The following is a 23,437-nucleotide window of genomic DNA, read 5'->3' on the forward strand; positions in this document are numbered from 1 at the left end:
TCCCGTTTGACAGTTTTCTCTTTGCATTCGCTCGCTTCATCTTCTTCGTAAACACAACACAACGCATGGTTCTCCATTCGTAGTAGCGCGCACGTGTATCGTTTGATCGGCATTCCGAATAATTTCGTGTAAAATTTTACCGGAAAAAGTAAGTTTATTCGTGCCAAAATGGTAGCAAACAAGCAGAAAGCTACCAAACGGAAGGTTCCCGTTTCGGAGGAAGTGGAAAAACCCAAGGCAAACAACGGGAAGCACCATGCGAAGGTGACGGACACGGCCGACGATGAAAGTGCCAGCGATTATTATGAATCCGATGAGGTGAGGTTCATTCAAATTTAGGTACCTGATAGATGTGCTGAATTTATTTTAATTTTTAATTGTTCAAATAGGAAAACCTGTTTGCAAATATCGATAATGGTAATGATGAGGACAGCACGGACTCCGAGGGTGAAGGTGGCGAATCCGACGACGAGGATGTTCAGGAATTTGAAAGTGCGGATTCCGATTTCGAAGACGAATCTGGAGAAGATGAGAAGGAAGAGGAAGAAGAAGATGATGAAGGGGACGAAGATGAAGAGGAAGACGATTCGGCGGATGATGTGAACAGCGATAGTTCTCCAGAGCCGGATGAGGAGGAAAGCGACGATGAGCTGGAATTTGAGGAAGACCTAGCAGAACCGGAACTACCCCAATCGATTCAGAAAGCGGTTGGTGGTAAGCCAAAGAAGGGTGTTGTAGCAAAACTAGCAGAGGATGAAGACGAAGAAGATGACGAGGAGACCCGCAACTTGCTGGAAGCGGCGCAGAAGGAAGATGAAAAGTTAGGTGAAATCGATGCAGCGTTAGGAACAGCTCCGGTAAAAACCAGGGGTGTCGGAATCTTTCCTCCGGAAGCCAAATCCAGATTCAAAGGGGGCAAGAACCAGGACGAATACGCTGGTGGAGACACTTCCGATGAGGAGGACATCCGGAACACGGTCGGAAATATTCCCATGCATTGGTACGACGAATACAAACACATCGGATATGACTGGGAAGGGAATCGGCTGATCAAACCACCGAAAACCGATGCCATTGATGATTTCTTGAAGAAGATGGAAGATCCAAACTTCTGGCGTACGGTTAAGGATCCGCAGACGGGACAGAATGTGATCTTGACGGATGAAGACATTGGATTGATTAAGAGGATTATGTCCGGGAAGAATCCCGATGAACAGTACAGTGACTATGAGGTAAGTTCAATCATCTTGTATATTTGAATTAATCTGAAGGAGATTTTCCTAATAATCGCTTATAGCCCTGGATCGAATGGTTCACCTCGGAGGTCGAGAAGATGCCAATCCGGAACATTCCGGATCACAAGCGATCATTCTTGCCAAGCAAGTCAGAGAAGCAAAAAATCGGTCGTCTTGTCCATGCGCTGAAAATGGGTTGGGCTAAGACCCGTGCCGAAACCGAGAGGCTGGCCGCACTGAACAAAGGCCCAAAGTTCTACATGATTTGGGAGAGCGATCACGGCAAGGAGGAAATGCGAAGAATCCACGATCACGTTGTTGCTCCGAAGCGTCCACTTCCGGGGCACGCCGAATCGTACAACCCGCCACCGGAATATCTTTTCAACGAGAGAGAACTGGCCGAGTGGAACAGTCACGAGGAAGAACCATGGAAGAGGAAACTGCACTACATTCCGCAGAAGTTCAACTCCCTCCGGGAAGTTCCCTACTACGACAAATACATCCGGGAGCGTTTCTTGCGCTGCTTGGACTTGTATCTGTGCCCTCGTGGCAAACGAACAAGAGTCACCGTGGGACCGGAATATCTGATTCCGAAGCTGCCTTCGCCTAAGGATTTACAGCCGTTCCCGACCCTGCAGAATCTGATCTACAAGGGCCACACTGACATGATCCGTTCGATCAGCATCGAACCAAAGGGCGAATACCTGGTTACCGGTTCGGACGACCAGACCGTTAAAAGTGAGTATCTTTTTTCATTGTGGGATAACAAGCAAGTAAGTGATAACTATTATTTGATGTAAAATAGATCGTCAGTTAAAAAGTAAGGCTCACATGAGTCGAAGGAACTCAGTCTTACAACCAGGATCCAATGTTACATACCTGGAGTCAAGGTAATTACAAGGGAGGTAATCCGATGTGGCATATCATGCATTCCGCCATATTTAAAAAGTATATGACAGCTGGCAAGTTTGTTTTGCTAAGCAAGCCATGATTCGAAAGTTGTCATTTTTTTCTCGGCATGAGGAATTTTGATACTTTGTACTAACGGGAAAGTGCAACATTTTTGATTGCATTCATTAATTATACTTTTTGATTCTGCGTGCTTCTGGGCAAGACATTTCTTTTAGTTCACATAAAGAGCGTGAAGTGAGAAAAATATTGTACCGGACAGTGTTCAAGGAGAAGTTCAAATCCACTTGGATGGGACCGGCACAAAGCAACTTGATTGCCAACACTGTAATTCTAACGACGTCCTCCGCTGGCTCTCCGACGAAGTCCTTGAAATTGTATATCCGTGCCAATCCTTGCGCAATATCCTATGCTCTTAGTTCACAAGGCAGAAGACCTCAACAAATACACTGGTTTACACCTCAAAAACCTTGACGAAAACATTTTCTTCCCATTTGTTGATGTATTGATTAATAATGAAGTCAAAAGCGTCTTCGTTCTTGGAAGAAAATTTTCACTCGGATACAAACAACAACCCAAATGTTCCCATAGAAACTGCAATCGAAGGGAGAGCCGATGTAAATAAACTCGCCAGCTATCACCTCTACCCTCCCCGCGAGATACCTCTCCCCGCATCATCAAACTGCTCATATGCTTGTACCTTCCTTAAACTTACCTTGCCTGGAGTATTCTCTGCAACGTCGATACGACATTCATATTGACCTTCCTCGTTTTTCATCCTAAGTGTTTACCACCCGCGCACCATCCAAATCACAAGGGTCTTGACGAGCTGGCGCGTATCGTAGCAGTTGCTTTCCAATATAGATTCTTGATGTAACGTCCCAACTGGGACTAAGGCTGCTTCTCAGCGTAGATCTTCCTCTGCCAATGGCCATTTTTGCATGTGTACATTGTGTAACATGCATGAAAAGGGGGTTCCTTGCCCGACACCGCAGTTGTACCTTACTGGGCTGTCCTGGCCAGTTAAGTCTGATGGATCACTCCGATTATATACTCTTAATTAAATAAATAATAAACGTATTTGATAAAAAATACCCAAAACAATTGGGCAAAATCACAAAAACTCATCGTATTCGTTAAGCGGGCGACTCAAATTTTACCTTAAAATTTTTAAATTTTTTTGAATAATTTGTTTCCCCCCTCAAAATCTTGAATTCCGACCAAAATTTTCCGAGGGGGGGGGGGGGGGTGAGGTAACATAAGAGAAAATCAAAATTTGTGTCAGCCTTATTATTCACATCTCTCCAGAAGTTTCGTCAAAGATTATTTCAGAAAGGTACTGTGCCTCCAGGAGATCCACTATGGATTTTTCCAGAAAATTCTTCAGAAATGCCTCCAGGATTGATTTTTTTTCTTAAGATCCCTCAGGAAGGTCTTTCAGAAGCAACTTCTTTCAGAAGGATTCAGGGATCCCTCCGCAAAATACATCAGAGATTCATCCAGAAGATCCTTCAGGGATGCCCATAGACCTCCTTCAGAGATTTCTTCTGATGTTCCTTCAGGAACTCCTACAGGAGTATTTTTAGAAACTAGTCTAGGAGTTTCCTCAGAGATTCCTCCAGGAGATCCTTCAGAAATTCCCCTTGAATTTCAACAAGAGATTTCTCCTCACGTTCTGTAGGGATCGCCCAAAAAGATCTTTAAGGGATTACTCCGGAAGCTTCATCAATGGTTTCTACAGGAATTCCTTCTGGCACCTCTCCTGGAATTTCTTCAAAAATCCCTCCTAAAATTCCTTCGCGGATTCCTCTTGGAATTACTCATAAAATTTTTTCATCGATTCTTTCAGGTGGATTCATAAATGCCTCCTGGAGATTCATTAAAAATTCTAAAGTTTCTTTCAACTCCATTAGTCATTAGGGATTCAATCTGAAGTTCCTTTACAAATTTCTACAGGAGCTCTTACAGAAATTAGTCCATGAGTTCCTTCAGAGATTCCTCCAGGAGTTCTATAGATCCCATGCAGATGTTTCTTCAGAAATTTCTCCTGATTTTTTTCAAGGATTCTTTCAGAAGTTCCTGCAGAAACCTTTCCGGGAGCTCTAGGAGACTGCAGGGATTCCTACATAAGAGTTCGTTCTAAGAATACTTCAAGATATCCTTAGGGGATTCCTCGAGAAGTTCCTTATGAAATCTTCAGGGATCGATCCTGGAGTGCCTCTAGGAGTTACATCAGAGATCTCTCCAGAAGCTCGTTCAGAAATTCCTACAGGAGTTCTTTTAGGGAATCCTGTCGGTGTTCTTTCAATTTTTTTTAGGATTATAATCAGCCATATCTCCAGGATATTCTTGAACAATCTTTCATGGAGTTTCTACAAGAATTCTTTCAAAGTTTTCTTCTATAACTCCTCCAGGAGTTCTATAGGGGATATACCTCCTACAAATCCTTCCCCTACCCGGAAAGATTCCGCTGAAAATCCTTCGAGAATTTTGCCTGAAAATTCTTCGGAGATTCTTACCGCAATTCGCTCGAATTCCAACAGGGATTTCTTCTGTATTTTTGCGGGGATTCCTCTTGCACTTCCTTCAGGAATTCCCCAGGACTTCCTTCAAATATTTCTTCCGGAATTCCTTCGGGAATTCCTGCTAGAATATATATGGGGAAATTCCTCTTTGAATTCATTCGGTAAATTCTCCTGGCATTCTTTCGGAGATTCCTTTGAGGATTCCTCTTGAAATTCTTTTGGGGATTCCTCCTGATATTTCGTCATGGATTCCAGCAAATTCTATTATGACTCATCTTAGATATTCTTTCGGGGATTCCTCCTGGATTTCAATGAGGGATTTCTTTCAGGGATTCTTCCTGGAATTCTTTCGAGGATTCCTTCTGGGATTCCTACGGAGATTCCTTCTAGAATACATTCTGGAATTGCTTTTGGAGTTCCTGCAGGAAATCTTCTGGGAATCCCGTCGGATATTCCTTCTGGACTTTTTTCAGGGGATTCCTCCTGGAATTAATTCGAAGATTCCTCCTACAGTTCCTTCGAATTCCTTCGGATATTTCTCCTAGACTTCCTATGAGAATTCCTCATCGAATTCCTTCGGGTTTTCCTCTTGAAAATCCTTCCATTATTCCGCTCGGAAATCCTTCGGAGATTCCTCCTAGAATTTCTCCAGGGGTTCCGCCTGGGATTCTTGCAGGGACTTCTCCTGTAATTTCATCGGTGATTTCTTCTGGAATTACGTCGGGTTCTGGACTTCCTTCAGGGATTCCTCCTGGACTTTCTTATAGGCTTCCTCCTGGAATTCCTTCGGGGTTTCCACTTGAAAATCTTTCGATTATTCCGCATGGAAATCCTTCGGAGATTCCTCCCAGAATTCCTTCAGGTGCTCCCCCTGGGATTCCTGCACGAAATCCTCCTGGAATTCCGTCAGGTATTCCTTCTGGACTTCCTTCAAGGATTCCTAATGGACTTCCTTAGGGGAATTAATTTGAAGATTCCTACTAGAACTCCTCCGGAGATACCTCCTAGAATTTCTTCGGGGATTCCTCCTGGAATTGCTTCGGAGATTCCTTCTCGAATTCTTTCTGAGATTCAGGGTTCCTGATTTCCAGTTTTCATCTTCTTCCACATTCGAATACAGTCAGCAGCGAACGGTTGTCGCTTTAGTTTGTGTGTTTGCTTGTCAGCGACTACAGCAAACACCGGCGAACGGTGGGAAGCCACACATGGAATTTAAACATTCGTCCACATTCGCATCGCAAGCGATCGAGCGGTGATGCGATTCGTGAGTGATATTGCGTGTACGAATATTTGAAGTTTTTAAAATATGTTTATTAATTTCTTTGCTAATCTAGCATTTCAAAAACAATACACTAAAAATGTATGCATTACATGCAGAAATTATCTTCTAGTTATGATAATAGCCGCTTCGATCGCTCACCTGCATTCGTCACCATTCGCCATTCATTCATTCGCTTGCGATCCAAACTGCGGCGATCGGCAACGAATATCCATGTCAAGCAGCCTGCCCTTCCCTTCCCACTGATGATGGGGTTGCGTGTTTGATCACGACAATCCGTTTGCTGCATCTTTCTCGATTCGCTTCAGCAAAGAGGATTGAATATGAATGGAGTGAGGCGAATATACCGATCCTTGCTGAGATTCCTTTTGGGATACCTTCAAGGATACCTCCTAGTGTTTATACAGGAATTTCTCCTGGGATTCGTTCGGTTTTTTTCATGGAATTCCTTCTGGACTTCCTTCAAGGATTCTTCTTGAAATTTCTTAAGGGATTCCTCCTGAAATTTCTACGGGAAGTCCTCCTGGAATTTCTTCTGAGGTTCCTCCTGGATTTCTTTCGGAGTTTCGTTTTGGAATTCCTGTGGTGATTCATCTTCGAATATCTTTGGAGATTACCCTTTTGAGATTCATTCGGGGATCCCTCATGGAATTCCTCCGGGAATTCCTCAGAGGATTCTTCTTAGAATTCCTTCGGGAATTTCTCCTGGATTTCTTTCGGGGTTTCCTTTCGGAAATCCTTTGGTAATCCCTCCTAGAATTCTCTCAGGATTTTTTCCTGGAACTCCTTCAGAGATTCTTTCACGGTATTTTTCGTTGATTCCTCCTAGAAATCCTTTGGGGATTCTTTTTTGAACTCCTTTGAAAATTCTTTTTGGAAATCCTTTGGGGATACCACCTGGGTTTCCTTCATGGATTCCTCTCAAAGTTCTTTCAGGGATTTCTGTTGAGATTCCGTCGTGGATTCTTCCGGAAATTCCTTCGGGGTTTCCTCCTGAAATTCCTTTGGTGATTTCCATTAGAATACCTTTGCAGATTCCTCCTGAAATTCATCATAGAATTCTTCCATGATTTTTTGAATTTCTTGATTTCTTCTAGAATTTCTTCGGAAATTCCTCCTGTAATTCGGGGATTCTTCCTTCAGAGATTCCTCCCGGAATTCCTTCAGGATTTTCTCGTGGAATTTTTGGTGATTCCTCTTCAAATTTCTTCGGAGATTCCTTCTGGAATTCCTTCGAGGATTCCTCCTAGAATTCTTTCAAGGATTCCTTCTAGATTTCCTTCGGGGCAGGGATGGGAACACTCACATGCAAAGAGTTACACTCACTTGCTATTTTCTCAGCTCAGAAGCGTGTAATCAAGAAACGATGTATGGACGACTTTTGCCTTGTGGTTTTGTCTAAAACTTTGCCAAATAGAGTAGGGGTCGCACATGCATACTGAAGTCGTGAAGGAGCTACGCAGACAACTCTCCACGAGGTTGTCAACTTTTAGACAAAACCACAAGGCAAAAATCGTCCATACATCGTTTTTTGATTGCACGCTTCTGAGCTGAGAAAACTGCAAGTGAATGTAACTCTTTGCAAGTGAGTGTTCCCATCCTTGCTTCGGGGTCTTCTGGGTTTTTTTTTTCTTGCGAGGATTCCTCTTAAAATTCCTTTAAGGATTTCTCCTGATATTCCGTCGGGGATTACTTCTGGAAATCCTTCGGGATTTTTCTTGGAATTCCTTTGATGATTCCTCTCCTTCGCCAATACCTCCTGGGTATTTTTCGTTGATTTCTCCTATAAATCCTTTGGGGATTTTTTTTTCGGATTCCTTTTCGAACACCTTTAGAAATTCCCGCAGGAATTCCATCAAGAATTCCTCCTGGACTTTTTTTGGCGATTCCTACTGTGATTTTTTTTTAGGATTTCTGTTTGAATTAATTTAGGGAATCCTCCCCATTCCTTCAGAGATTTTTTTAGATTTCCTTCTGAATTTTAATCAGGGATTTCATCAGAAGTTTCTGCAGGGATCTCTTCAAGAGATATTCTTGATCTATCGGAAATTCCTGCAGAAGTTCTTTCAGGGTTACATCAGTTCCTCCAGAGATTAGTCCACAATTTTCTTCATGGATTCCTCCAGGAGTTTCTTTGGCTTCTCCTGGAAGTACTTCTGAGATTCCTTCCTGATATCATTCGGGGCTTCCTTTTTTTTTTTTTTTTATTCCTGTTCGGGTTTGTCACTGCGACCAGTTTTTAGATCTATTGTGACATTACCCGTATCCTTAGTGTAGTGCATGTCGCATTACTCAATTGCCATTGAGGGGCAATAAAGTATCGATTTTGATACAGTTTTTGTTTTGTTTTCTTAGAAAACAAAACAAGAGTACTGATATTGGCCATGCATCGGAAACCTAGCATCACCCTAGTTTTACTGCTAAATTCTCCCCAGGTTTAGGACCCGGGTTTTAACATTAGCAGCAATATCATTCCAATAATGGGACATGTGTTCAGTAATAAGGATTCTAGTATGTTCCTTGCGTACTAGCACTTTCCAGTCTTCGAAGAGTTAGTACATACATGGATCCCTAACCCAATTTGATTTCCTTTGCATTGAGTTTAGCCTCAGATGGTGAGGTTTTTAACTATATGCAAAGTAAAGTTGGTAAACTTAGTTTTATTCAAAGACTGGAAGTCATCACAACACCAGTAGCAAGGACTAAATACTATAATGCCTATAATTATCAGAACACATATTCCAAAATTGAAAAATAGGACGACACTAGATTTCGGTTTGGTAGATCTAACACCGCAACGCAACCCAAAAAGGCGATCTACCCACGCTACGGGCTCCGTTAAAGATCGAGCATGTTTTAAACCCCCTCAACCATTCATCCCTCAGCACGGGTCGCCTGACACCTTGGATTGGGGTTACCTGTTTGGTGGACTTTTACCCCCGGAACAGGTGGTCCGTAGTGCTATTCTAAGCCGGCAGCTACACGGACACGGGGCTTCCTTAGTGTAAATAGTGCGGCCTTAGGTTCTAACAAAACATAAAAAACTGTAGTAAAATAGATAATGTAGAGTGGGGCGGGGCAAGATGGGTCACCTAAGGATGGATCACCATAACTTTGTAAATACAAATCGTATTGGTTTGTATTCGCTCGCTTCTTTTCAATATACTAGTTAGCTATGCTAAAAATCGAAAAAAAGTTCAATAAATACAAAATATGATGTTAAACAAGCAGTTTTAAAAAGTGATCGATTTTGCGCCGTGAAAAAAGTGCGGGGCAAGATGGGTCACCTTTTAAGTAATTTACATTTTCTCAACCAAAAACGTCAAAATATAAGATTTTTTCCGCATTCATATATGCTCCATATCGATTCTATAACATTCCCCAGAAAACCATTTCCCAGAATGTACCATTTTCCAGAAATCCATTCCCCAGAAATCCATTCCCCAGAAATCCATTCCCCAGAATGCACTATTCCCCAGAAATCCATTCCCCAGAATGTACCATTCCCCAGAAAAGCTTAATATACTCTGCTAAAAAGTTTAATTCGATACACAAACAGTAAAATGTTGATCATAATGATATGTTATACCCCGGACAGACATGTGATACGAGTATGATTCCTGTACAACGGTACGCAGTGTCAAGAAACTTCTAACAAGACTGACTTGAACTGAGAGAATTTTCAATATGGCACTCATTTCAAGCGCAATTGTACAGTGATTCTTGTATCACATGTGTGTCATTTATAGGCAAGGATTCTAACATTATAGTGTTATTACGAGCAAATGTCTATTTCTTATACGGTATATGTAACAAATTAAGGTAAAAATGTATACATACATACATATCCATAAAAATATTCTACAATGGTTCAAACGTTTAATTACCATTGTACACAGTTGCATGTTGATCTTTAAACATATCTTGAAAGTTCACAAACTGTTATCATTCCAGTTGCGTTGCTATAAAATGTTTTGTTTTTGACAGATTTGTGAAAATTGTGCAGCACTTGTTTTACGATAAATAACGTTTTAAAAGTGATGTGCAAAATTTACAGAGAAAATGCATATTCTTCTGATGTTGGTCAGTGTACAAGATACTAAAGACTCAACTGACCACGTTTTTCTTTGCAAACGGTTGGAGGGATCCTTCCCAATAGCTGTTCCTAATTATTCGCTTCAGAGGCTCTTCATTCATGCGGTATGAGAAGGGCTTTCATCATTATTCCAATACTATGGAATGGAATAGAAAAAGTGAACATATAAGCAGTTTTAATGCCAACAATTCTAAATATTTTTAATGAAGAAGGGAAAAAGTATCATTGTTTTCCTTTTGGCATTCAAAAACCCAACATTAAGGCAATTAGTAAAAATTTTTAAATTATAACTGCTTACATTTTCAACATAAATTCTCCCTTCTTTTCTACATAGGCTGTTCTTTCAAATTGCACTTTTCAGGAAATTATGGGCATTATTACAACCACCGGTGTTAAATTGCTGTTATATTTATTATACTTTTTTTTCAAATTTCTAAACACCTGTGCTTGTGGTGCCGATTGTAACTAGCCTAAACACTAACTCGGAAGAACAGTTATGTAGAAAAGAAGGGAAATTCTATGTTGAAAAAGCAAACAGTTGTGATGCCGATAATTTCCTGAAAAGTGCAATTCGAAAGAACAGCCTATGCAGAAAAGAAGGAAAAGTCTATGTTGAAAATGAAAGCAGTTATAATTCCAATAATTGTACCAATTGCCTAAATTCTAAAAAAAAGCTTGTTTAAAAAAAGGAACAGTGTTGGGTTTTTGAATGCCGCAAGGAAAACAATGTCACCACAGACAAACAGACGTAACACTTCGAACATTTTTCGATTTAAATTTTAGTCTCGGAAATAGGTTCGCTTAATTCTAAAAGGACTGAATTTTGCTAATCATCAACTAGGTGGCAGTAGTGAGCAAACGTCAAACTCAAACAAAAACTATGCGAGCGCCGCGAATTGGCAGTTGGTCAACACTCTCAAATTTTCAAATAAACCGTTAAATCGATGTACGATGGCAATTATCAGAGTGTTACGTTTCCTTCTTCGTTAAGAAAAAAAATGTTTGAGTCGTTATAAGAATTGTTGGCATTACAACTGCTTATATGTTTATCAAAAATTTTCCCTTCTTTTGCATAGGCTGTTCTTTCCAGTTGCACTTTTCAAGAAATTATCGACATTGCAACTGCTTACTTTTTTAACATAGATTCTCCCTTCTTTTTTGCATAGGCTGTTCTTTCGAATTGCACTTTTCGGGAAATTATGGGCATTACAGCCTCCACCGGTGTTAAAATTGCTGTTTTATTTCATATTTTTTTCTAAATTTCTAAACACCTGTGCCGATAATTACCTGAATAGTGTAACTTGAAAGAATAGCCTATGCAGAAAAGAAGGAAAAAAATACGTAGAAAATGTAAGAAGTTTTGATGCCGATAATTTACTGAAAAGTACAATTCGAAAGAACAGTATATGCAGAAAAGAAGGAAAAATGTATGTTGAAAAAGTTAGCAGTTGCGACGCCAATAATTATACCAATAGCCTAAATTGTAAAGGCAAATCATGCTTAGGGTATTGGTTCCCTTATTAAGCATGTGGCTCCCATTTTCATCCTACGAAAAACAAAGGAATGAAGCACTGTTTGTTTTGTTTCTTATTTTTGTATTTTTTGTTAGAAGTGAGCACGCATGAAAACAAAAAGAACGGAATCAATCGGTGCCGTAATCGCTTGTTTTCGAATAGGATGAAATTGGGAGCGTGAGATTACTGATGGAACACAAACCCTATTTCCGAAGTTTTTCTTGTCAAATAAAAATTTTTGGCAGGATGTTTCTTCCGGTGATTTTTTACGAATAAATATTTGATTTTTAGCTATTAATATAAACCATTCAGAATTAAAGCAATAGTTTTATTTTTTTCTGGGGAATGGAATTCTGGGGAATGGTACATTCTGGGGAATGGAATTATGGGGATTGGTTTTCTGGGGAATGTTATAGAATCTTCCATATCCATACTGAGTAAACAAGAGCTACTAGTAAACATTTTATAAACTTATTTGGAATATAAAAAACTTTACGATTTGAGTGGTCCTAAGGCGACTTGAAAATCGATGTTTTCACTAAAAAATTATCATAATTTTATGTTATAATTTTGAGCGTTCATTCCGCTTGATTGAAGTCATTTATGAGATAGTTTTGTAATAAAAAATAAAAAACTTTTGAATGCTCCAAAAATACGTTCAAAATTGAAGGTGACCCATCTTGCCCCGCGGCCGTTTATATGGAGATTATATGGAATGTATCGCATAAGAAAAATGCCTTAAAACCATTTTATTTTTTATTTCCAATGAGAGTAAATAATTTTTCAATCAATACCCCAAACTTTTGTATATTCATGCTGGTCATCTAACAAAATTATTAACATAATCAAAACATGAGTAATGCGCCCGAAAATGGTTACTGACCCATCTTGCCCCGCGACTCATCTTGCCCCGCCCCACCCTATTGCCTTTCATGTGCAATGGAGTTATGCAACATGCGTATATGATGTCCCTCCACCCATCTTCAAGTGTAGCTAGTAGTGTAGCTAGTAGTGTAGTTAGCGTTGGTAGGGCCACTGCTAACTACAGCGACTAAGTAGTGATCCGAATCTATATTCGCACTGCGGTATGTGCGGACATTGGTTATATCCGAGAAGAATTTACCGTCGATTACAACGTGGTCGATTTGGTTTCTGTTTGATGGTCGGGTGATCTCCAGGTGGCTTTGTGAATATCTTTGCAGGGAAGAAGGTGATTCGGACTACCATAGCACGGGAGGCTGCAAAGTTTACGCATTGCTGATTATTAGGCATCATTCGATACTGCATGCAGGCTGTTTCGACCGATCACCGGTCTGTACAATTCCTCTCTTCCTACACACTTAGAATAAATTACAGTATTCGGTGAAAAAAATCACCGAAACAGGTCTGTAAATAAGCAAACTACAGTATTACGGCGAAATCGATGAAATTGCAGGAGAAAATCGGTGAAATCTAAGAAATCACCGAAGAACCGGTGAAATCAGACAAATTTACAGGAGACCTGTGAATATTTTACCGAACAGATCGGTGATCGGACTATTTTACCGTACTACTGTAAAATGCGTTTGACAGCCACGCCGGCAGCTTCGAGCATCAGTTCTATTAGAATTTGCGAATCATCTCCAAGCAAGACTCTCTTGTACAGTGGCAGCAAGTGTGGTTCCTGATCAGAAGGTCATGTATTCAATCCCATCATCGACGTTTTTCTTGAAAACACTGTTTTTTTGTGCTCGCATAAATTCGCCGTAAATTTGTGAAATTTACCGTACGTTCAGTGATATTGAGAATTCATTTGTAAACAAACATACCGAACGTTCTGCGATTTTTACGGTAAATTTGTAAAAAGTACCGAACGTTCCGGTAATTTTGACAGATGCATTTCGCAGTATGTGCGGTGGTTTGAAAAATCACCGAACTTTTTACCGTACGTTCAGCTGTTGAGATTACGGTAAAATTTTACCGTAATCCGTCATTTTTTCTAAGTGTGTACCAGCGCGTTCACGTCGGCGACAACGATTTTCACGTCACGCGGCGGGCAACCATATCGTATGTTTGCTATAACTGCGCGTAGATCGCTTCTTTCTCGTCATCAAGTCTCTTCATGTGTCCTATTTAAGTTTTGATTTAGAGGTTTCAACGCTATTCAGCGACCGCCTAGTAATCTAAAAAAAGCTCTTAGAAACATTGATAGTGAGAAACTTTTATTTATATTAAAAAAAAATGTAAAAAACAACTTCAAGTCATATATTTTTTTTTCACAAATTTCCCATTTCAGTCTGGGAAGTCTCGACGGCTCGTTGCATCCGAACGATTCCAACAGGCGACGTAGTGCGCTCCGTTGCCTGGTGCCCGAACAGTAAAATTTCGCTCATCGCCGTGGCCAGTGGGAAACGTGTTATGCTCATCAATCCCCAGGTTGGGGACAGCCTGCTGGTGAAGAAGACGGATGACCTCCTGGCGGAAGCTCCCAAATCCGAAACGGTGGACAACGAGCGTATCACCACCGCTGTCCAGTGGGTCGATTTCACCGACGAGGAACGACGATCCGGAGTACGGATTGTGATCAACCACTTCAAGGAGATCAAACAAGTTACCTGGCACGGACGAGGAGATTACTTTGCCACCGTGATGCCGGAGGCAGCCAATCGATCGGTGCTGATCCATCAGCTATCCAAACGCAGGTCGCAGTTCCCGTTCTCCAAGAGCAAGGGATTGATTCAATGCGTGCTATTCCACCCGGTGAAGCCGTGTTTGTTTGTTGCGGTAAGTATTGAAGGCTTTCGGGATGAAAAGAAAACTACCTAATTGCAATAGAACTTAAATAGGGTAACCAATATAATTTGGACCCCCATATATTTTGGACCCCCTGTGTCCTATTATCACAACTTACACAGGTTTAATGATGAGATGACGGAAATTTTTAGAATCATTCGCTAAATAAGATCGCTCTGCACGGACAGCAATCATTTCCTCACTGGAAATATCCTTATTTGCCTTGAAATTATTTTTTGCCAATCTCGTCATCCGTGCGAGTTTCGCATCATGTTCACAATAAGAGATTGCGGTGCTGAGGAAACTTGCACATGTGAACAAAAACGTTTATCATTCTAGCGCATTAAATTCGCAAAGTTCGTCTAATCAGCCTTTGTCAATCAAGTAATTAGGATGTGATCCAGCATATTCAAGCGGCAAATTCTTCCAAAATAGTTTAAAACGAGTTTAAACACCGGGTGTCCAAAATATATACTGAAGAAGGTCCAAAATATATTGGGGTGTCCTTTTTAGAGACGAATGCCCCTTCAGGGTAAAGTCTCTATAAACAAAAAAAAAAAAAAAAAAAAAAATTGGGGTGTCCAAAACAGTGAAAACTAATGCTTCAAAAATCAGTTATTTTCATCAAATTTTCAGTCAGAAATGACCTTGTGGGCATTTTTAACGGACAGTGGAGGCTTTTACGAACATACTAACATCATTATTATGTGTAAATACCCTCTGAATCTGTTTGATTTTGAATTAAATTCAAACCAATGTCCTCTAGGGGTCCAAAATTCAACCGTTACCCTAGTTTGCGAGTTTTCGATTTGAACTTCTCTTTATCAAATAATAAACCCCCTCCATAAATTTGTTTACCTACCTATTGTAGAAAATTTCAAGTTTATAAAGTTATTTATAAAAACCTGCTTGAATATGTTTGGTGAATGTTTTGAATGAATGTTTTTTTGGCAAATTCCAGACTCAACGACACGTCCGCGTGTACGATTTGGTCAAGCAGGAACTGCTTAAAAAGCTGTTCCCCAGCTGCAAATGGATTTCGAGCATGGCGATCCATCCCAAGGGAGATAATTTGCTGGTGGCCACCTACGAGAAGAAAATGATGTGGTTCGATCTGGATTTGTCGACACGGCCCTATCAGCAGCTTAAGTTGCACCATTCTGCCATCCGGAACGTTGCCTTCCATCTGCGGTATCCGTTGTTCGCCTCGGCGAGTGACGATCGCAGCGTGATCGTTTCCCACGGAATGGTCTACAAGTGAGTCACGGTGTTGGATGTTTAATTGAACATCATTTAATTATTCTATTTACTTTCTCCCGCACAGTGACCTGTTGCAGAATCCATTAATTGTTCCCTTAAGACGGCTGGAGCATCACGAACGAGTCAATGATTTTGGCGCATTTGATGTAGTGTTTCATCCAACCCAACCGTGGTTGTTTTCGTCGGGAGCTGACAACACCGTTCGGCTGTACACGTAGAGGTAAGATGTATCATCAATCACTTGGTACGATTTGATTTATACTTATGTTAGCATAAACCATGCTTTTTCAATTAAAGTTAAATGTAAAAATATGATGCGACGCAACTGATCATTGAAAGAAAGCCATGATAGTACATGAACGGTACTGCCCTAGGGATGGGAACACTCAATTGCAAAGATTTACACTCACTTGCAGTTTTCTCAGCTCAGAAGCGTGCAATCAAGAAACAATTTATGGACGACTTTTGCCTTGTGGTTTCGTCTAAAACTTTGCCGAATAGAGTAGGGTTCGCACACGAATCCCAAAGTCGTGACAGAACTGTGAAAGCGACTCTCCATCAGGTGAGTGTAATTTACATTCACCTCGTGGAGAGTTGCCTTCGCAACTCCCTCATGACTTCGGCATACGTGTGCGACTCCTACTCTATTCGGCAAACTTTTAGACAAAACCACAAGGCAAAAGTCGTCCATACATCGTTTGTTGATTGCACGCTTCTGAGCTGAGAAAACTGCAAGTGAGTGTAACTCTTTGCAAGTGAGTGTTCCCATCCTTGCTCCGGGCAGGAGGAAATAATAAAGTAGGTTAATGTTGCCATTAGGAAATAATAAAGTAGGTTCTTCAGCCATAAGAGCTGAAGAAACCAAAAAATGATGTATCTGACGTTGTACCAAAAAAAAAATCCTTTTTTCAAATACAATATAACTAAATTAGCTATTACCGTAAATCGGGAGAAAAGCTGATCACTTTTCATTTATTATTTTGAATATAACCTTAACCATGTACAAAGCAGGATCTCCATCAATCTCCGTTAACGAAACCCCGAGAAGTAATTGTAACAGTTATACCGTGGCATCACCAAATTCCAATAAATCAATCTAATCCCAACCCAGGCACCCTTAGAAAATTTATACCTTCTAGCTTTTATAACTAAACGCAACACGATGAAATTGAGTATAATGGCATTGGATTCTAAAAGTATTATTGAACCCTTCAATAGTCATTCTGTTGTATTTTGTACAATACGTTGAAAAAAATTGTGCATGTTTTACACAAATCAACGCTGAGCTGGTAGCAGATTTCTGGAAAATTTATTATTTTTATTTACTTGTGCATTCACGAGCTCAGAATTGATTTGGTTGATATCTACAAAACCTTCGTATATAAGAAATTGAACTAAACTCTTTTGGAAATAACGAAGAATTTTCAACATGATTTTCTTAGACATGTTTTTTCCAGTAGGACATAATGGAAACCGGTCTGAAGATTTTTTGAAAATGTCTACATTGTCTTCCTTGGCTAACTGGAGTTCTTTCAATAAATAATTACCCAGTTTGTCTATGCTTATTGGCAATCTTGCAATGTTCTTGATCTCTACTCCTCTAGGATTAAGCATTCAGTTATATTGTTCCAAATACATCCTTGCCGCAATCTCCCTAAGGATTGTTTTATATACTTCTTCTTCTTCTTTATGGCTCGACGTCCCCACTGGGACTTGGCCTGCCTCGCTTTAACTTAGTGTTCTTTAAGCACTTCCACAGTTTAATTGAAGGGCTTTCTTTGCCTGTCATTCTTCATTACACCAAAGAACCTAACCTCAAAATAACTGACAAATCTCAGGTCATTTTGACAGATGTAACATGAGCATGAAAAGGACGGCAACACTATCGATAAAGTAGAATATGTTATCCGTCTTTTTCGTGCATGTGTGTGGTCTGTCAAAATAACCAGTGAATTGTCAAACATTTTCATGGCTAGCTTTGTTGGTGTAATGAAGAATTGCATGAATTTGTATATTGTGAGGCAAGTACAATGATACACTATGCCCAGGGAGTCGAGAAAATTTTCCCGACCGGAACGGGAATCGAACCCGCCGTCTCCGGATTGGTGATCCATAGCCTTAACCGCTAGGCTAACTGGAGACCCCTGTTTTATATACTACTGCATATATTAATCTCAGAGCATAATCCTATAGAAATGTCAATTGACGTATTCCTGGAAGGATCCTTGGAAGAATTTTTGAAGGTATTCTCGTAAAAGCCTTGACACTATCGCTGGAGGAAAATCTTGAGGTATTCCTGTGAGAATTCCTGAAGGGAATGCCTGTAGAAATTCTTGAAGAATTTCCTGCGGGTATTTTCGAAAAACTTTCAAATAATGGATTTGTTTTTTAAACCCCGGATTTTATTTTTTTTAAATGTATGGAGGAATTAAAAAAGGAAGTCCTTGAGAAATTCTGGGAGGGATCCCTGGGGTTAATCTGAACGAGTCTTCTCTGGGTGAATTATTGCAGGATACCCTGGAGAAATGTCTGAAAGCCTTTTTAGCATGTAAGTCACTTCTGCGCAACCAAAACCTGCGTTGCCGTGATTCTTTGTGACATGTGTGTTGCTTGGAAGAATACTTGGAAAACTTTTTGTCTCGCTTATTGTAAGCATTCCTAATGCAATCCCTAAGTAAACTTCTTAATAAACTGCTGCAGGGATTCCTGAAAGAATCCCTGCATAGTTTCCTGGTGTCTGTATGCATCCTTTTCAAATTATCTTCCAATACTATTCGCTGGAGGAACTGGTCCAGAAATTCTTGAAATAAGTCAAGAAACTCATCAGGAACTCCTGGAGAAATTTCTTGGTACATCACCGGAAAAGATGATTGAAGGAATTCCTGAATGAATTTTTAAAGAGAATCTGAGAGGAACTTCTGAAAACAAAACACTTGATGAATTCCTGGAAAAATCTCTGGAAGAATTCGAGGAGCAATCAACGGGAGACTTCCTGGATAAATCCGTGAAGAAATACCTGGATGAATCCCTGAAGGAATTCCCGTAGAAATTCCCAGGGGAATTCCAAAAGGAATCCCAGGAGCAATTTCTGAAAGTATACCTGGAGGAATAAAGGGTGTCCCGACTCAAATTGCAATACGGAAAATAGTGTATAACTTTTGACATCATGCATCAAAATGGCCGATTTTTCAACCAACAACAGTATGTTATGTGTGGATGATCCCATACAAATTTCATCGATATCGGTTAAGTATTGACGGAGATATCTCCGACACGAGAAAATTAGATTTTTGGAATCTTGTACACTCATTCTGAAAATGGTTCAGGCTATAACTTTACTGTTAGTGTATCAAAACGTCTGAAAATTTGACTATGAGTTTTCAACACAATAAATATTAAGTAATAAAATTTTCATTGAAATCGGTTAAGTACTTATTTTTATAAAATCCAAAACTCAAACCTCTTCTGAGTGAATTTTAGGCGCTCCTTAACAATTCTATGGCCCGTTTGCATTATATCAGCAATAAAACTGTCAATACTGATGCGATTCTCAATTAATTTTGATAGTGTTAACCAAATATAATAACATGTTTTCAATTGTCGAGCCATTTTGGCTTAACACTTTCAAAGTTAGAAAACTTTGAATGTCACAATACAATAAAACATTTTTGCATATTGCGAATTTTGGCTACATATACGATATTGTGGGAGTAAGCTCTGAAAAAATCTCTTGATGAATTCCTAGAAGAAATCCTACACTGAACGAAAACCCCCGCCGTACGAAGAATGATTCTTCACTCAATGCGATACAAATCCGCAGAATCTGAATTTTGAATGATTTCATAGCAGAATGATTGTACTGCCTTTAACTAAATAAAAATCATCCTGTTTCAAAACTAAAATTGACACAAGAAATAAATGAAGTTTTGTTTGGGGTTTGTTGTGAATGATTGACATCACAAAACCATCGGAAAGCATTTATGGCCGTGCCTCATGCCGAAAATCATTCCATAATCAAACGAAATTCTCCGCAGCCAAACGAATGAATCGTCATTCAGTCGTGTGATCAACCTCTGAACCCTAAAACTGAATGACAATCTCGATCGAATGGTTTTCAAAACAATAATGATGGATTTTTGTTTATCTTTGATATGATATTAGTTTTAATACAAGCCGCATATATTTCATGTTATCCCCAATCCGAATATCATTCTATTTTTGGTCAACCTTTCATTTAGCTGGTGTACCCGCACAAAATGGTGGCGCTCGAAATATTTTTTTTACTTTGCAGCGAAACAAAGTCTCGCGATAGGGAAAATATTAAGTGCTCTTGAATCCACAAGAGGCACAAGCGGCCTGATGGATCCATCAGGCATTACTCTAACACTTTCCGGTAATTCCCCTGCATTACTGTTCTGAATTAATATTGATAATCGTTTCTTTCTTTTCAGAGAACCCCTGTGGAGAGCCATTTTAAGTGGCACCAGTTTCTTAAAGAAGGAGGATTATTCTGAGGATTGTGGTGTGGAAATGGCAGCGGTAATTATATACGTGAAACATTGAAGTGAGATAATAGTATCACAGACAAACAGACGTAACACTTCGAACATTTTTCGAATCAAATCATAGTCACGGAAACATGTTCGCCCAATGCTAAAAGGAATGAGTTTGGCCGACCATCAACTAGGTGGCGGTAGTGGGCAAACGTCAAACTCGAGCAAAAACGATGCGAGCGCCACAGGTGGTCAGTTGGCCAACTATCAAATTTTCAAATAGACCGTTAAATCGGTGTACGATGCAAAATATCAGAGTGTTACGTCTGTTTGTCTGTGATAGTATTTTAATATTGAACTTGTACCTTGACGTGATTCGGGACGTGATTAAAATTCCAGATTTTATGTTAAAGGGTAGTCAAATACTAGGTCAAATAAAAGTTTATTCCTCAAAAATGTTTGTTATGCACAATTTTTCATTAATTCTGACAAAATCTAATATCACAACCGTTCCAACTAATTTGAATGAAAATCACTTCATTGAATGTATCTTTCAAATTAGTTGGAATGGTTGTGATATTAGCTTTTGTCAGAATACAAAAATAATTGAATTCAGCAGTAAATAATTCCCATATAAACAATATTTGATTTCGTAATTATTTTCATTCATATTGCATCCGCTTTATTGAACGAGTTTTAAATGATTACCATCCTTACCTTGATTTGTTTTGATTCTGAGTTGAATGGTTATAATGCCGGCTTTGAATGATTTTCATATCGTGTGTTTTGATTCTGTCAAATCGGCGATTGAATGATCGCCTTCTTCAAATCATCTTATATTAGGCATGGGGCTAAGATGAGGCAATTTTCATTCGATTTTTGGCGGGGATTTTTGTTCAGTGTAGATACATAAGAACTCCTTGAAGGAATTGCTGGAGGAATTCTGGGAGGAATCCTTAGAAAATATTCAGAAGAAATCTACTGAGGAATTCCTAGAAATTTCTAAAGAAATACTTCCTTCTGGAATACCTTCATCTAAAGGAATTTCCTTTCCCAGAAGGTATTCCTGGAGAATTCCCTGGAAGGATTTCTGAAGAAACCCCTAGAGGATTTACTGAAGATATTCCTGGAGGAATTGCTGACATAGTTTCTCAAGGATATCCAGGAGTAATTCCTGGATAAATTCCTGTATTAATTCCAAAAGAAATTTCAGGGGTAACTCCTGAAAGAACTCCTGGAGGAGTTCTTGGAGAATTTCCTGGATAATATCCTTAAGGAATATCTGGAAGAATTCCTGGAGGTATTCCTGTGAGAATTGCTGGAGGAATCCCTGAAAGAATTTCTGGAGGACTCTCTGGATGAATTCTTAGAAGAATGACTGAATGAATTTCTGTAAGAATCTTTAGGAGAATTCGAAATTTCCGAAAAAAATCCATTGAGAAATTCCTGGAGTAATTTCTTGAGGAGTTCTTGGAGAAATCCTCGAAGGAATTCCTGATGGAATTTCAGAGAGAATTCTTGGAGAAATTCCTGGAAAAACCCCTGAAGTAGTTCCTAGAGGTATTCTTAGCGGAATGCTTGGCGGAATTTCTGGAAACATTCCAGAAGGTATTCCTAGAGAAAATTCTGGAAGAATTTCTGAAGGAATTTATTGAAGGATTTCCTGGAGAAATTCCTGGATGAATTGCTGACAGAATTTATGGAGGAATTCTAGGATCAATTCCTGGTAAAATTCCTGGAGGAATCTCTGACGATTTTGCTGGGGCTATTTCTGGTGGAATTCCTCGAGGAGACCCTGGTAATCCTTAAGGAATGCCTGCCTGAGTTTCTGGAGGAATCCCTGTAGCGATTTCTAGAGAAATCTCTGCAAGAATCCAGGGAGGAATCCCTGGAAGAATGCCAGGATAAATTCTTGAAAGGATGCCTAGGAGAATTCCTGTAGGAGTCTCTGGAAAAATTCTTGAAGGAATCTCTCGAATAATCCCCGAATAAATTCGTATTCTCTTTGGGAATTCGGAATTCCTGATGGAATTCTTGAAGGAATCCCTGAAGCAACTCCTGGAGGAATACCTGGAGGAGTTACTGGAGGAATGCCTGGAGGAAGTCCTAAAGAAATACATGGAGGAGTTCTTGGAGGAATCTCTGAAAGAGTTCCTGCAGGAATTCCTGGAGGATTCTCCAGACGAACTCCTGGAAAAATCTCTACAGAAATTCGTAGAGGAAATTTCGGAGAAATTTCTAACGGAATCTCTAGATGAATTCCTGGTGGGATTTTCAGAGGAATCCCTGCAGGAATTTCCAGAGGAATCCCTGCAGGAATTTCCAGAGGAATTCCTGAAGAAATTTTTGTAGGAATACCAGAAATAATACCTGAAGTAATCGCAGATAGAATTCTTGGAGTAATCCTGAAGGAATCCTTAGAAGAGTTTGTGGAGGAATTCCTGTAGCAGTTCCTAAAGAAATCCCTAGAAGAATTTCTGAAGAAACCCTAGAAGGAATCCCGGAAGTTATTTCAAGATGAATTCCTAAGGAAATCCCTAAACAGTTCCTGGCGGAAGTACTGGATTAATTCCTGGAGGAGTTCCTTAAAAAGAACAAGGAGGAGTTCCTGAAGGAATCCTGAGAAGAAATTTTTAGGAATTTTTAAAATAAGTTGTTTCAGAAAAAAAAATACAGATGAATTTTCCGAGTGAAGCCTTGGAGGAATTCATGGAGGATATCCTAGAAGAATGCCTGCAGCGATTCCCGGAGGAATCTCTAGAGAAAATTCTGGAGGAATTGCTAGAAGAGTTCCTGGAGGGATTTCGGGTGAAATTCATAGAAGATTCTCTAGAGGCATTTCTAGAGAAATTCTTAGAGGAATCTCAGGACGATTTCCTGAAGATATCGCAGATGGAATTCTTGGAGAAATCCTAAACGAATCCTAAAAAGGGTTAGTGGAGGAACTCCTTGAGGAATCCCTGTAGCAGTTCCTGAAGGAATTCCTGAAAAAAAAAACCCGGAAGAAATCTCGGAAGCAAAATCAAAAATACTTGCAGGAAGTATTAGAATAATTCCAGGAGCAGTTCCTGTATGAATTCCAAGAGAAATTTCAAAAAGAGTCCCTGTGGGAATCCTTTGAGGAATTTTTGAAATAATTCCTATAGTTGCTCCTGAAATAATCATAAAGAAATTCCCAGGTGAATCCTTGGAGGAATTCTTGGAGGAATCCCAGAACGAATTCCTGGCAGAAACCCCATGAGGATTTCCTTAGGGAATGCCAAAGCTTAGGAAATTCCTGGAAGAAGTTTTGTAGGAATACCTAGAAAACAAAAGTCTGAAGGAATCCATGTCAATACTAGTAAAAAATGTGCT

The 23,437-nt window shown here is 39.8% G+C and overlaps 1 protein-coding gene across 1 annotated transcript; it reads left to right on the forward strand.

Annotated features, from left to right (window-relative positions):
• Positions 1-62: 62 nt before the first annotated feature.
• Positions 63-15,902, forward strand: LOC115263310 (ribosome biogenesis protein BOP1 homolog). The gene is made up of 6 exons (XM_029866559.2): positions 63-318; positions 390-1,232; positions 1,298-1,973; positions 13,834-14,321; positions 15,292-15,587; positions 15,655-15,902. Exons 1-6 carry the CDS (start codon positions 169-171, stop codon positions 15,806-15,808), a joined length of 2,607 nt encoding a protein of 868 aa, XP_029722419.2. The 5' UTR covers positions 63-168; the 3' UTR covers positions 15,809-15,902.
• Positions 15,903-23,437: the final 7,535 nt, after the last annotated feature.

The sequence above is a fragment of the Aedes albopictus genome, chromosome 2 (assembly GCF_035046485.1).
Source record: "Aedes albopictus strain Foshan chromosome 2, AalbF5, whole genome shotgun sequence".
NCBI lineage: Eukaryota > Metazoa > Arthropoda > Insecta > Diptera > Culicidae > Aedes > Aedes albopictus.

Excerpts from the sequence above, each read along its gene's own strand:
- LOC115263310 (XM_029866559.2), top strand. The coding sequence starts at position 169 with ATGGTAGCAAACAAGCAGAAAGCTACCAAACGGAAGGTTCCCGTTTCG. Across the intron at positions 319-389 it reads ATTATTATGAATCCGATGAG|GAAAACCTGTTTGCAAATAT; the intron begins GTGAGGTTCATT and ends TTGTTCAAATAG. Across the intron at positions 1,974-13,833 it reads GGACGACCAGACCGTTAAAA|TCTGGGAAGTCTCGACGGCT; the intron begins GTGAGTATCTTT and ends TTCCCATTTCAG.